A 15,729-nucleotide genomic window follows, 5' to 3' on the forward strand; every position below is an offset into this window, starting at 1 on the left:
CATCTGCGACAGCTGAGGAAATTCAGGATCTCACCAGCAATCCTGAAAACTTTCTATTCTGGGGCTATAGAAAGTGTATTGACTCAGTGTATCTCAGTGTGGTATGGGAACAGCTCCAGTCAAGACTGCAAAGCCCTGCAGAGAGTTGTGCGTTTAGCTGAGCGCATTTCAGGGTCTGCTCTCCCCTCTCTGCAGGACATCTACCTCAAACGCTGCAGAAGTAGAGCTGCAAAAATAATCAAAGACTCCACCCACCCCAGTAATCATATTTTCACTTTGCTGCCATCTGGTAAGCGCTTCCGTAGCCTGATGGCAAAAACTGAGAGACTCAGGAGGAGTTTCTTCCCCCAGGCCATCAGGCTCTTAAACTCTTAAACTCTAAACCAGCTTCTTAACATCCTCATGCCTCCACTTAATGTTCACTTTATCTTTTTACCATATTCACTACCTCACATAGACACACTGACAGTGTCGCCCTGTTTTGCACATTTGCTTCTTTTAATATTTAAGACTACAGTAAAATGCATATATGCACATTGTACATCCCTGTACATCTTAATGTTTAAGACTACAGTTTACACTCATGCACATTATTTTGCGTTCTATATTTAATTCTACAATATACATTTTTTATATTTTATTCTTATATTTTTATTGTTTACTTTTTTTTTCATTCTTACATAGCTTTATTTATGTATATTTTCATCTGTGTTGTTTTCTTTAATAATTGCACTGTCCATGGAGCGGACCTGACTCACATTTCACTGCTAGTTATATATGCTATATATCATTTTGTATGTGACGAATAAAAATCTTGAATCTTGAATCTTGAATCTTGAACATAACAAATACAATATGTCAAAAGACAACAATAATTAATTCCACAGCTCATTGTAATGGATGACATCTGTGACAGCCATATTTTTACCTATCTTTAAAATAATTATGTGAGGATGGCATGCATTAGAAATGTTTATTCAGGTCTTTGTGTGTGAGCTGGGAAGAAAATATAAACAAATCATAGATGAGGCCTTTCATGTTTGCAGAATGTTTTGAAAGAATAAAATTAGTGCTGCCAGGAAAGGATATTCTCAGTTACTGACATACTTCATGAAACCAAAATTCACTTTAAATTTTGTCTCTTCTATGATCTGTCCCGTGATAGATGGTTTGTTTCTGTGATATTCATTCAGACATTCCAACATGTAATTTTGAAACATGTCACTAACATTTTCAAAACCATGTTAAACCGATATAAATACAGTACTTTCTTAAAACTTGGCACATTATTTTAAACTGGATTTTTTTTTTTAAGATGATTCTCTTTTCATAGTCTTATTTGTCATTGATACACTTTGTTGTTGCTTTACTTTTGGAGGGATCAGCTTTTGGGCCTTCACTTATTGTGTGAAAAGTACAGTACAATTGTGTGACAAGTAATGATTTTGTGTTTTTTTTTTTTTTTAATTATCATGTTCTGAAGTTCCACAGCTTTCCATAATTATGCAGTATGTTTTACTTTCACCACAGTAGGAGTTTTTGTTTATGTGCAGCATGAAACACTCGTCTTCTTGTTAAGCCATGATAGAACAGAGTATAAACATAACACTTCTCGATCCTACTGGAGGAAGTCAATGTTCAAACTTGATTTAGATGTGTAACCTTTATATTTTACTCTTATAATAATTATATTTCTATGTGATTTATTATTTAGGATGGACACTTCTCTTTCTTTACTGTTTACAAAATTTCTACAGCTAAATTTGTGGACTGGAAATTGTTTTGTTCAGATTTTAGATTTTATCTCTTCCTGCTTGGTGTTTATTGTACTGTTTTAGCAGTTGCCTCAGGTTTTATCATCTTGGGTAACCGCAGACTTAATACCTTAAACAGTCACTGCTTATGCTATATTCTTGTGTATTGCACATTAGCTCTTCTGTCAAGCTATTCTCTTTAGATCACTGTTGAAATACTCAATACTTTTATGTTGTTCTGGTTTCTTGAATTAAACTTCTCTCTCTTCGTTTTATTAAACGTTACGTCTTTTTTGTAACATTTTTTTTTCTTCTTCAGATCTTCTCTGTATTCATAGGTAGCTACTAAGATTCCACCTTCCTTTGTCAGGAGGCGTAATGATGCCATGACCTTGACATTGCAAAAATCAAGTAATTGTGATCTCTAAAACCAATCATCAGGATTATTAGCTTACTACACTAATTATCCAGCAATCTATTTGCTGTCCTAGCACAAGGAATGTTGTTGCATTCAGACACAAACCCAATAAAGAATGTCTGTTATTTCAAGTAGACACCATTTAATATAAGATATACTATTAACTTGTGTATATTTGTTCAGGGCCAAGCACAAACTGATTACATTGGTAATATGTTTTGAACATGATATTCAACAAATCATTATAAACACAAATTATCTACATTAACCCCCTGTATAAATTATTCCTGTAATGTTTTTAAGGTGACCTTTCCTTTTAAGTGCCATGGAAGTTAAGTTGTAGTTTGATATTTAGAGTAATACAAATTAAAGTGCCTTTAAGGGTAAATAGTTCTCTATAGGAACACTTTTACCATGGCAACTTAAGAGCCAGAAAAAAAGACCACCATAAAAGTCAGGTGCTGGGAAAAACTGGCATTAACCAGAACTTTCTATGCTTCTTCAAAGAAATGACCAGCTGGGGGCATTCTAGCAGAGGACATTTTTAAAACGTTTTAAAATGTTTAGAGTTTTGACCAAAAAGAGTGTATTTTATATTTATAATTAATATTTTTAAAACTCATCCATTTTGTTTTGAGTATATACACTCCCTCACCAACATGGTTGGTGCTTGAGAAGGAGTAAACACAGAAAGGTAAAAACATGTAAAAAGCCATCCAGTTTTCTTCAGTTCTTTGTGAGCTGGGAAGAAAATATAAAGAAACCATACATGAGGCCTTTCATGTTTGCAGAATGTTTTGAAAGAATAAAACCAGTGCTGCCTGGATAATTCCCTTCTCATAGCTCTCTCCATAACATCGTCAGCAAACCACAAATTATGAGCCATTTTCCACTTTTCTTTTGGCTGTTTGTTTCTGCTGGTTGCCAAGGTAACAGACTCTTAGACCTAAGTTAGCCTGGGTGTAAGGTGTCTATTTTTTTTTTGGTCTAAATTAAGTCAGTCTTTATCTTTGTGAAACAGTCTAACTTGCATTAGACTAGTCTATGAGTAAAGTAACACTATAGACCGGTCTGAATAGCTTTGTGAAACCGGCCCAAAGGATCACTTTCCTCCAGCTCAATCCTGTGGTGTCTGGCAGGTCCACTGGGCAATAGCAACTGGCCCCGATCCAGAACAGAGAGTTTAAAATGTCATCATTCAGCGCTGTTTTCACAGCGATCCCACAGAACTCTCACACATACTCCACAAAAATGAGATATCTGCAGGCTAGGGAGGAGAAGCAAGCAGCTAATTCCTTGCCGCAGGAAGAAAAGGAAAAAAACTAAAACAACAAGACAAAGGGGCACCGCTTATTATACGTTTTTTTTCAAGGAGCGAGGGAACAGGGAGACACAGGAGATGCTCAACATAGACTTTAGTCAAACCAAAAGGTTACAAACATCGACAGACAAGACATGCAACACCAGACATTGGAGAAAATGAAAAACAGAGCTTAAGTACAATGAGTAAGCTAGCTAATTAATCAAACACATCTGGAACTAATGGAGAACTAATCAGGGAATATAATGGGAACAGAAAACAGGAAACAGGAAGGACCAAATAAGGGCTTAAGGAAACATATGGGAAAACCAGGGCACGACTTACATGGAACAAAGACAAACATATCAGGTCCATAACTCTGACAATGTGCTTACAAGAAAGTAATCTATATATGTAATTTATACATTTGAATAATTTATTACCTGATCAGCTTTTAAACGGACAATATGTTTTCTAAGATAATGTACACAATGGCCATTCATTAAAATCATAAACCTTTTGATGACCTTTTAAATGCTTAAATGTATTTGCCTGAGCTTGACCACAATCCCCCCCCCCCCCCAGATGTTTTACATCTCTCTATCATTATTATGCAAAACATAATTTTAAAATCTGTGTTTAGTTTCTACATTTTATGATGTCTAAAGGCACCCAATAGTAGGAATGACTATTAACGTAGACATTTAATGTATTAAATGAGTAATGGGCTATAATTACTGTATATTTTTGTTTTTTTTTAAACTTGAAAAAAAAAGAGATTTTACATAAATTGTGATATCAGTAGACCTACTATCTAATATGAAAAGTATTATGGATTGTTTGTTACATGATTAAAAGTCTGGACTAAGCAGTGTATTAATGTGCAATTAAGGCACTTGTTTAATTTTATAAGGCAGAGCTGAACGCACAGATGATGGCTGCTGCAGCCCTTCAGAAGGTTGTACAGTCCACAGTATACAGAAGGTGGCGACAATGATCCAAAAGATCGAGCCGCCGTTACACATGAAGAAGAAAAAGCCAATCAGCAACTGTTCTCAGGTTTGAACGTAAAGCGGTTCTTCAGTATGGCCCTTCTCAGTATTGTTCATTGGTTCTGTAATCGAAGATTTCACATTGTTTGCTTCTACGGCTATTAAGTAATCTTCAGAAGCTATCTACATGGTGATAAGTTGTTGAGGTAAATTTAATTGGCAACATAATAACGCTTTTGGTTTTTTAAAATATGGGTATGGTAGCGCAGTTGCTTCCTGTATAACGATAGATGGTTATGCATGTATGCAGTCAATAATTAATTAATTATTTTCAAATTATTTCAAATAATGTGTATCAAGAAAGTCTGTTAGTAACTGCAAACCGTTCGATCCTTTCTGATCTAGGACATTTGCCTTGGAAATGTGTATATTTGAAAACTGTCAGTGAAATGTCACTGAACGTTCAAATTGATTCTCTGCTTGTGTTTAAGTGCCTTCATTTTTGTGTTGGTACGTTACATAAACTGTTTCAAGGGATCATTAAATAATAAATAGTTTATACAAATCTCTAGAAAACCTACATTTCAAATAAGACTAAAACATGATGATTTTTTAGGTAATCTCCATCTGTAAAGATGGTCTTTTCGGGGACTGTGAGGTGGAATGTTAATAGTGACACTGTACAGTAAGGTCTCATTTATTAACCTGAACTAACGGGGAGTAATGTATTCTTAAAGCTTTTATTAACCTGTGTTAATTTTGGTTAATAAAAATGTTCATGTTAGTTTGTTTACATTGCATTAATTTATGTTAACAGATACCATGTTTGATATTAAATTATATTAATAAATGCAGTAGAAGTATTATAAATTGTTAGTTCATGCTAAATGATTTAAGTTGAGTAATATTAACTAATTAAACAATGTAAAGTTTTACTAACATTCATCATTCATACATTTATTAGCAGAGGAATTACATTTGCGTTTTCTGTTTTGGGTCACTTCATGATTTCCCAGGGGCTTTAACCCAAGACCTTGCTTTGGCTGATGCTCTAGTTTAAGTTACAAGTTATAATTTCTCCATTTTTATATGGTAATGGTTTTCTACAAATTCTACTTTGTAGTAAAGATCCAAAATGAATGCAACAGGAAAAAATGGGCCGGTGTTTATCAAGACGTACAGTAAACGAATGCGAAAGGTGGAGCCTTGGTTCTCCCCTGACCTGAAGAAAGCAGCTTTCTCTTTTTCAAGCACCCCCTCATCAGATCAGTCCATATCAGAAATCACACATCCCAAGAAACGGTAAAACTTGCTCTCACCTATTTATTCATTAACATTGCCATTTTATATTACAAAACTCTTCTGTAAGCAAGCTGTTATTATGCATTACAATTTCTCATTCCTTTCTCTGTTCTAAGGAGAGTAAGAGAACCAGGCTCCCGTGCTGCAAAGAGCAAAGGCATGGCTGCCGTAAAGGAGAAAGAGAGTGATGAGGAAAACTACAGGCCGTCTGTATCATCCAGGTCAGGACTGTGGCTTAACAACTAAACAACATTGTGTAGAACAGATAAACTATCAACACCGAGAATATATTATTTCAATAAAGAATTTTCTGTCAACTTTCATGAACCCTAGATCTTATTTTACTCATCATTTGAAGATTCTAAAACCCATTAGAAATACTCAGTAGACTGAACAGCTATTATCTTTGTCTTCAATGTTCTGTATGACTTTGCTTTGGCAGAAAAAAGGCAAATGCAAAACCGTCAGTAAGGACAACAGCTGCGAGAACTCAAACAACAAAGGCAAAACGAAATAAACAATTAATCGTTTTCAGTAGCAGTGAATATGAGGATGACGCCTTGATGATGAAGAATGAAGTCCGTTCTAAAACATCTGCTGATGAATGTGCTGGGTAAGCTTGTAACATATTTTGTGAAAAATCTAATAATGCATAACACAGTCAGCATAAGTCAAATGTTGTTTTGTACCTCTGCAGTTCCAAGAAGGTATTAGACCCTCCCCATTTGGGGAGATTTGTTACACAACGCAAAAGACCACTGGCAACTATCCAAACTAAGAGGATTGTAAGTAACAGTATACTGGGGTTACTTTGTATGCAAGAGAGTAAATTCTGATGGACTGTCGTTAAAGCAGGATTCTTGTCTTTCCCGCTTTTTTCCTTTCCTCCTAGTCTGTTGTTCTTCACCGCACACTAGATTCCTCAGATGAGTTCCTCCCTTCATTCTCCAAAAATAAGCGTGTTGCAAGCAGAAGGCCATCTGACATGGATATACATGACTCAAAGAATCAAGCTGCTCTCAAGAACCGCAAACGCTCATACAAATGTGTGGCTCTGGCTGAGGTCTCTTTCAATGATAGCGATGACCAGCAGCTCCCAAGTAAACGTCCCCTGCTATCAAGCACCCCTTCCCTTGTCTGCAGACAGCTCAAAAACTTACCAGAGCCCTCCATCAGTGAGATCTCCTCCCTTAGCTTTGATGAAATGCACCAACCTACAGAAAACAACAACAGCCTTCATAGTTTGAAGAGTGTCAGAGTTTGTGAGCACACAGCACAGGAGAAGACAAGTCAACAGCTCCCAAACCCAGGCATCTCTTCTGGAGAGAGTGTGATGGAGCGGATGGAGGGAGAAGAGGAAGCGGTTGTGGAAGAACGAACCGGGGATGGAGAGAGGGATCAGGGAAAAGAAGGATGTGCAGAGGCCATGCCTGCACAGCCAAGCACAAGTTTTGGATGTGTGTCACCACAGTCACACACAAAATCTTTAACAGATGAGCTAAAAAAGAGGTGAGTAATAGTTGTTTATTCACTGATTTTTTTATTTTTTATTTTTTTTAGAGAGTGGTGTTTTTTTTGTTATCTGTAGAGGAGTATATAGCAAAAATAAAAAATATATGCATTACATTGTAATTAAAAATAATTGTTTTTTACTTAAAGGAGTATTTCACTGAAAATGGAAATTCTGTCATCGATTAATCACTGTTGTGTTGTTTCATAACTGTACTGTAGGCTGGAATACACTACATGACATTTATAATCTGAACACTACCAGACTTTAAAATCATTCTGCTCACAACAAACTCATGCAGAAACATGTACCTTTTTGCATGGATATGCATGACAAACATGAAATTAATGCGCATTCTAATTGTAAAGTCTGACGCTAAAAATCGGAGTCTGTTATCATCATACACTGCTTGATTTCTTGTTGTTTTAGATTAGTTCCCTTTTTTTGTATGGACAAAACCTGTCCCATTATTTTGTGATGTAATTAGAATTCCACTTTCAGTCAGTGCTTAAAACACAATGTATGTGGGTGAAAGTGACTCATAATGATGGAGCAGTTCATTTATAATATTAACATTAATCTCTTTACAAAACAACAACTGCACTAACATTAAAATTGCATTAACTGCAAAACATTAACAGAGCAAAGTTTGATCAGAAAGTGAGGGAATAACAGCCAAAAGAATTTCAGCAAACATACATGCTGCTTAAAAAGTATCCCAGGATGAACCTCATGAAATGCTGGAATCGCTGCAAAGTGGCTGTTTTGTCAGTTCATTATTTTGATGTTCTGTCTGTTTCTGAATGTGGGAAATAGTGTTCAAACCTTTGACTGGTACTGTAAAACTGTCATATGTTTTTTATTTGAATGAAAAGTTTCGGTTAAGTTTTGTCTGTTTTGTCTGATATGTAGGTGTCGCACAGTGGATGTAACCATTAAGCTCAAAAAAACAGATGTCTCAGACATGGTACAAAGCTTCAGCAGGAAAGGGGAAGAGAAGATTGCTTCAGTTTGTTTGGAGTCCTCTGTGGCAGCAACCACTCAGAACAGCAAAACCTATGTAACCTTATCATCCAGCTTCTCTTCAATTTCCAAATCATCACTCTATATCTCCTCCTCAAGTTCTCTTTCCACTTCCCCTTTTCCTGGAGCAGTTTGCTCAAACCAGTCCCTCACTGGGCGTCTTAAAGCTGAATGTCTGTTATCTTCCCTTGCTGTCAGAATTCCACGTCTTGACTTGGGTGCATATCCTTCTGTCCACCAGGGGCCAACAAAAGCACCCTGCTCCGAGTCCCCATACACCTGTCACAGGGAAAGTGCCACCTCTCCACCTTATAAGGAGACAGGGAATATTATCCTAAACAGTCTAGTAAATAATAGGACTCCCCGTAATGCTGAAGCAGTTGTTCAAAATTTGTCAGCATCCTTCCAGCTACCTCCGGTCTCTCCACCTTCCTCTGCAGCTCCTAGCAAAACACGACCACCTGCTGTGCCTAAAGAACGCACAGGTGCTGGTTCTGGCACCGGTCGTAAAGTTTGCGTGAGTGGACTTAATGTCAGCCGCTGGTCAAAGAGGGGTACTGGAGAATTCAATGGAAAGCGCAAGAGAAAGGAAGGAAGAAAAAAAGCTGTATCAGGAGACTACAGTTCCTGTGGCAGCATGTTGTCTGCTGGAGCTGACACTTGTGCAGGGGTCAGTTATCATTGTCAAGAATACATTCAATTCTTTTACTAGTAAATGAAAATTTTTCATAAACATGCTTGTTTTTTTACGTTTTACAGTTGAGTTTTTATGATGTAACCGCTCACTCGGTTCACACATTCCTGCAGTTAATTTGGGAATTGCTTATTTAAATCATCTATGAAATGTATGCATTTTTTTATTATTATTATTATTATTATTGCATTTATTATTACAATTATTTTAAATCATTTTTAAATGTTTTACACGCAAAATTAAAATGTTAAATTTTATGTAATTTTTTTTTTTAGTTTTGCAATGTTTGTTAACTTAAAAGGGAGTGAGTAATTATATATTTTAATGAACATTATTGTTAAGGTTAAAATATATATATATATATATATATATATGTTATCATCCCAGACCAACATCTGACTACCTAGTGATATGCTTCAGCACTTTTAGATTTATTTATTTATTTATTTTTTCAGTACAGGTATATATAATGTAAAGTCGTTATAGAATATTGGATGTGCGCTTTCAGCCCCCTTTGCACATTGTTATTCTGTGTTTAGTAAATTAAATCTAAAAGTGGGTCTTTGGCTGAAAGATGTTATTTTTCAGAGATGAAAAATGCCACAGATTTTTCAATTGATTTTATCCAAGTGTTTCTTGGTCTCTTTTTCTGTATGTACGTACAGGACTCAACATGGGGCTGGCAGCAGGGCACCAGTGGGATTGGTCTGGCTGTGACACCTCTCAGAATGGAGCAAATGAATCTGTCTTCCATCCTGGCCAACTTCACTCCTGACACACTCACAACACACTCCTGGGGCCGACTAAAGGCAGCACTGTCCCTGCATAAGAAGAAAACTGGTAAGTGTTTACAGCAGGCTAGATGATTCATACATCATATATGATCTGCGGCAAGCTTTCAGTGACACCTGTGTTTTAAAACCTCTCTCTCCCTTTGAGAACTTGAAAGTGTATCAAATGGCCTTAAGTGCTTGTCACTGTTCCTAAAAGCACCGATTACGTGTAAATTGCTGAATGTTTGTGTGTGTTTACCACAGCATTCCCCACCCCTCGACGCCTGGTTCAGTCTCATTTGAAGTCCCCGGGCTCTAGGTTTCCAGCTGAAAACAGTCTAGACTTGTTTGGTTCCCCTGTCTGCACACCATCCAGATTCACACCTTCACGTATGCTCCGGTCCACCATGAACACCCCCATGGTAAAGACATAAAGATATCTGTGTTCACTCATCAAAACTAATGAACAATTGTTATTTTGGGACACTGTATCCCTAAGACTTGTAAACTTTCCTGTATTGATGGGACTAAGACAGGTAAAAATATATATACAGGTATATTTATGTATATACACTCAAACACACAAAACACATTACAACTCTATCGATAAAAAAGTAAGTTAATGTAATGTCTACAGTAAAATGGAAAAGTAATATGGTATAACATATTTTGGAACATTTGTTTTTATTTTTATTTTTTATCCAGATTGAGTATACTCTCACACACTCAGTGATTTATTTTGTCTCTCTTCTCTTTTTGTTGTTGTTGTTGTTTTTTCACTGTCCTCCTTTGTCTATGGTCCAGATTTCATTTGACGAAGATATAAGTGATGCAGAAAAAGTGTATCAGGAATGTCAGCAGAGCGGCCCACTTTCCTTCAGTGACTGCATCCCTCCATCTCGCATGAAACACTGCAACAAGATCGGAGAAGGGACGTTTGGAGAGGTCTTCTCAACCATAAATGAGTCCAACGAGACTGTTGCTCTCAAAGTATGTTCACAATTTAATCACATATGGTTTTATTGTAAAAGCGTACTAACTACTGTCTGACATATCACAGGGTGATTTTTAAAAAAAATATATACATGCAACTTACAAAAGTAATGTTTGAATGTAATTTCTGTAGATCATCCCAGTAGAAGGTAGTCAGCAGGTCAATGGTGAACACCAGAAAACATTTGGCGAAATCCTCCATGAAATCATCATTTCCAAGTAGGAAGCCTGGCGTAGCTCAGCATATCTATTGTACATTTGAATGTAATGTTGTGTAAATATTCATACACATCTTTAATGTCCCTACAGGGAGCTGAGCAGCCTTAACATGAAGGAGTTTAACAAGACAGATGGTTTCATTGGGCTCAACAAGTATGCAGCTTTTTTTTCTTAGCTAGCTTTGGTATAAAATGAGGTGAATGAAAGTCTGTGTTTGTGTGTGTTATAGTTAAATGAATAAAGAAGAACACAGATGTTTTTTGACTATTGGTTTAATTTTTAGTCTACATTGTGTTCGTGGATGCTATCCGGAAGCTCTGCTCAAAGCCTGGGACAAGTTTGACCGCCTGAAGGGATCTGAGAATGACAGACCTGGTAAGGTAAAATTTAAACAATCTTTACGCTGTTTAATTGTATTGTGACATTCAATGTCTATTAATGTATTTATTCTGTTGGCACAGATTTCTTTGAAGACGAGCAGCTGTTTTTAATCCTGGAGTTTGAGTTTGGAGGGAGTGATCTAGAGAACATGAATGGAAAGGTATCTAGCACACGAGTTTAGCCTTTTTGCTTCGGTATATAGGTTGTGCTATTCCAGTAATTTCTGTGAAGACTGAACTCCACTGAACACCTTCGAGGTGAATTCAGGCCAACATCAGTTCCTGACCTCACTGATGCTTTTGTCATTGTATGGTTCAAAATGTTGTCATCATTTAGTTATAAGACTTCCATTCATCTTTGAAACAAATATTTTAATGAAACCAGAAAGCTTTTAAGTCTCAGAAAACCTTTATTCCAAATTTTGTATTTTGATGGAATTTCAGATTTAATTTCAAACAAGTTCATTTTCCAAACACAAATTAAGTGTTATGGTTTGGAATGACACGAGGGTGTGTAATTAATGAAAAATACATTGATTTTTGAGTGAACTATTCCTTTAAAAATCAATGTAATAGCCTAACCTGTTAATTAGAAGTGGTGCATCCATATGCTTGGAACTATAATGTATCATTACAACAAGTTAAAAGTTTTTTTGTGTGTGTACCATTGATTGCAGCTATCGTCTATGGTCCAGGCCAAGAGTGTTCTACATCAAGTAACTGCAGCTTTGGCTGTAGCTGAGCAAGCACTGTGCTTTGAACACAGGTAACATGTTTAAAGCTGAAATTGAAGTTTTATTATAAATGTACAATGTGTAAAAACCTTTTCTGTGTAAGCTGAAGTAAATGTTGTGTGCTGATGTTTCAGAGATCTTCATTGGGGAAACATCCTGGTGAAGAACATTAAGCACAAGCACAATGAGTTTATTCTGAATGGAACAGTGCATTCCATAGAGACACGAGGGGTTCACGTCAACGTTATCGACTACTCACTCTCACGCCTGGAGATTGGTCAGTCTAAGACAAAACTCTTTCTCTTACTCTTTTTAGTGCAAATAGTTTGCCATTGTGACTTGTTTTCATAACATTAGTCATGAATCCCATGCTTATTAACTACTATAGATGTATATGTTAACCTACATGAAATACATTTTGCATGTCTTCCTAGCCTCATTTATAAAAATGTGATTTTTGTCTTGAATTCAGAGATGTTCCTTAACTTTTCTCCACAGCATCTAACAATTTAAATAATGCAGCAACATAATTTTGACAGTCTGTAGAATTTATTATGGCATAATTTAATATTCTCTTAGTTTTTACAAATGTTAATTTGCAAATTTCTCATATATTAGCTACAAATCAATATTCGGTCCCAACTGGCTAGCTGTTTAAGGACAAGTTTGCAGATTTTTATTACACTTTATATTGCTTTAATTAATGAAGGTAGCATAAGTGTCATGAAGAAAGAGTACAATTTGTTCATTTATTTGTTCAATTTCATTTACTGACCATAAGAGTAAAAAGTTATCCTTTTAAAGGGATAGTCCACCCCAAAATCAAAATTATCATCATGAATCACTTAATCACATGTCGTTCCAGTCCCATAAAAGCTTCTTTCGTCTTCGGAACACAATTTAAGATATTTTGGATGAAAACTGGGAGGCTTGTGACTGTCCCATAGAATGGCAAGTAAATTACACTGTTAAGGTCCATCAGCATCGTCAGAATATTCCATCTGCCATCATTGGTTGAACCGTAGCGTTATGAAGTGTGGAGAATAATTTGTGTATGCAGATAAAATAAAAATAACGACTAACAATTTGTCTTCTCTGTGTCTCTCCACATCACCGTATAGCGCCATTTTGGAGGATAACCGATGAACGCATGCAGCTTACATTCTTGTCAACCGCGACACAAAGATATGCTGTTTTCTTTCAAATCAAAGTGTAAATACATGCAGAAAACGTATCCCTGTGACATGACACAGTATAGCATACGCAGTTTGCCTTCAGCTTATATTCTCCAAAATGGTGCTACGGTGATGTGAAGTGACCCAGAGGAGAGAAATTGTTGAATAAAACCATTATTTTTGTTTTCTTTGTGTATAAAAAGTATTCCTGTTATTTCATAACATTACGGTTGAACCACTGATGGCAGATGGACTATTCTGACGATGTCTTTCATACTTTTCTGGACCTTGACAGTGTAATCTACTTGGCAGTATATGGGACAGTCACAAGCCTCCTGGTTTTCATCCAAAATATTTTAAAGGGTTAGTTCACTGAAAAAATGAGAAGTATGTCATTAATAAATCACCCTCATGTCGTTCCAAACCCGTGGGACCTCCATTCATCTTCGGGACCCAGTTTAAGATATTTTAGATTTAGTCCGAGAGCTCTCAGTCCCTCCATTGAAACTGTGTGTACGGTATACTGTCCATGTCCAGAAAGGTAAGAAAAACATCATCAAAGTAGTCCATGTGACATCAGAGGGTCAGCATCGAAAATACATTTTGGTCCAAAAATAGCTAAAAAATACGACTTTATTCATCATTGTGTGTTCTTCCGTGTCTGTTGTGAGAGGGTTCAAAACAAAGCAGTTTGTCATATCCGGTTCGTGAATTAATCATTCAATGTAACCGAATCTTCTTGAATCAGTTCACCAAATCGAACTGAATCGTTTAAAACGGTTCGTGTCTCCAATACGCATTAATCCACAAATGACTTAAGCTGTGAACTTTTTTAATGTGGCTGACACTCCCTCTGAGTTCAAACAAACCAATATCCCGGAGTAATTCATGTACTCAAACAGTACACTGACTGAACTGCTGTGAAGAGAGAACTGAAGATGAACACTGAGCCGAACAAAAGATCTACTCATTTTTTGCTATTTTTAGACCAAAATGTATTTTCGATGCTTCAAAAAAATTCTAACTGACCCTCTGATGTCACATGGACTACTTTGATGATGTTTTTCTTACCTTTCTGGACATGGACAGTATACCGTACACACAGTTTCAATGGAGGGACTGAGAGCTCTCTGACTAAATCTAAAATATCTTAAACGGTGTCCCGAAGATTAACGTAGGTCTCACGGGTTTGGAACGACATGAGGGTGAGTTATTAATGACATAATATAATTTTTTTGGTGAACTAACCCTTTAAAGGAACACTCCACTTAAAAAAAAAAAAAAAAAAAAGGCTAATTTTCCAACTCCCATTCATTCAGCTGATCTACAGGTCTGGCTTAGCATAGAATTATGCATGAAAATCATTAAATCTGATTAGACCGTTAGCATCTCGCTCAAAAATGACCAAAGAGTTTCTATATTTTTCCTATTTAAAACTTGACTCTTCTGTAGTTACATTGTGTACTAAGACCGACGGAAAATGTAACATTTGTTTTTCTAGACTGATATGCTAGGAACTACTACTTTTCTTACAGCATAATAATCAAGGAACTTTGCTGCAGTACCATGGGTGAAGTAGGCGCAGTGATATTATGCAGCGCATTTTCGCCTGCTTCACCCATGGTATGGCACCGCAGTTCCTTGATTATAACGCCCGAATGAGAGTATAGTAGAGTATGTAACCTTTTAAGAGAGTTATAATTAGGCTAAATTTGCAACCCTGTTACCAGCCATGTTTTTAAATTAATGTTGCTTGTCTATAAAACAGTCATATGTTTTTTGTTGTTTTTACTATATTCAAATATATTGATGAAAATTGAAGAGTAAAATTTTGGTAAGAGGTGAACAACTTTCTACAGCCTGATACAATGAATAGGAAATTGTTGTAAATTTTGAAATAATTTAGTTTGTCTCTCTCTCTTTTAGATGGACTGACGGTGTCATGTGATATATCTAATGATGAGGAGTTGTTTATGGGTCAAGGAGATTATCAGTTTGAAATCTACCGTCTAATGAAGAAAGAAAACAAGTATGTACTTTAGCCTTAGACAAAACATCTTTCAAATTCTTTCATTCTATACCACTGAATGATTGATTCTCATAGTTTTCTTTGCATTTTCTATGTCTCAGTAACTGCTGGTCCAACTATAATCCTCATTCTAACGTGTTGTGGCTGCACTATCTGGCTGATAAACTGTTGAGCATTAAATACAAGAGCAAAGCCCAGAGCAACCAGCAGAGGACATTGAAGAGCGCCCTCAAATCTTTCCAGTCGGAGATACTCAACTATCCGTCAGCTACAGAAGCTCTTATGAACTGCAAATTATTTCAGTGAAACGTTTCAGTTTTAATTAACACAATAGATAGACCTGTATATTTCGAATGACTAGTCCAGGGTACAGTATTATGATTTTCTGTAAAAAGATATTAAAAACAAATAAAGAAAATATGCAATCATGCAA

At 36.2% G+C, this 15,729-nt stretch overlaps 1 protein-coding gene across 3 annotated transcripts; it reads left to right on the forward strand.

Moving 5' to 3' along the window:
• The first annotated feature begins 4,509 nt into the window (after positions 1-4,509).
• Positions 4,510-15,721, forward strand: LOC127949196 (uncharacterized). 3 transcript variants are annotated; one of them, XM_052546198.1, is made up of 19 exons: positions 4,510-4,670; positions 5,588-5,766; positions 5,883-5,987; positions 6,209-6,379; positions 6,464-6,551; positions 6,659-7,275; positions 8,189-8,336; positions 8,541-8,969; positions 9,659-9,833; positions 10,031-10,188; positions 10,571-10,756; positions 10,893-10,978; positions 11,069-11,131; positions 11,262-11,353; positions 11,440-11,519; positions 12,036-12,124; positions 12,227-12,369; positions 15,194-15,296; positions 15,398-15,721. In XM_052546198.1, the coding sequence occupies exons 2-19, from the start codon at positions 5,600-5,602 to the stop codon at positions 15,600-15,602; spliced, it is 3,105 nt and encodes a 1,034-aa protein (XP_052402158.1). In that variant the 5' UTR covers positions 4,510-4,670; positions 5,588-5,599; the 3' UTR covers positions 15,603-15,721. The 3 variants fall into 3 exon arrangements, with proteins under 3 accessions (XP_052402158.1, XP_052402156.1, XP_052402157.1); XM_052546197.1 differs by adding an exon at positions 5,081-5,149 and having other exon boundaries at positions 4,531-4,670; positions 8,189-8,969; XM_052546196.1 differs by having other exon boundaries at positions 8,189-8,969.
• Positions 15,722-15,729: the final 8 nt, after the last annotated feature.

The sequence above is a fragment of the Carassius gibelio genome, chromosome B1 (assembly GCF_023724105.1).
Source record: "Carassius gibelio isolate Cgi1373 ecotype wild population from Czech Republic chromosome B1, carGib1.2-hapl.c, whole genome shotgun sequence".
In the NCBI taxonomy this organism is placed as follows: Eukaryota; Metazoa; Chordata; class Actinopteri; order Cypriniformes; family Cyprinidae; genus Carassius; species Carassius gibelio.

Coding starts and splice junctions, on each gene's coding strand:
- LOC127949196 (XM_052546196.1), top strand. CDS start 5,600: ATGAATGCAACAGGAAAAAATGGGCCGGTGTTTATCAAGACGTACAGT. Junction 7,276..8,188: donor ACAGATGAGCTAAAAAAGAG/GTGAGTAATAGT, acceptor TCTGATATGTAG/GTGTCGCACAGTGGATGTAA. Junction 15,297..15,397: donor CTAATGAAGAAAGAAAACAA/GTATGTACTTTA, acceptor TCTATGTCTCAG/TAACTGCTGGTCCAACTATA.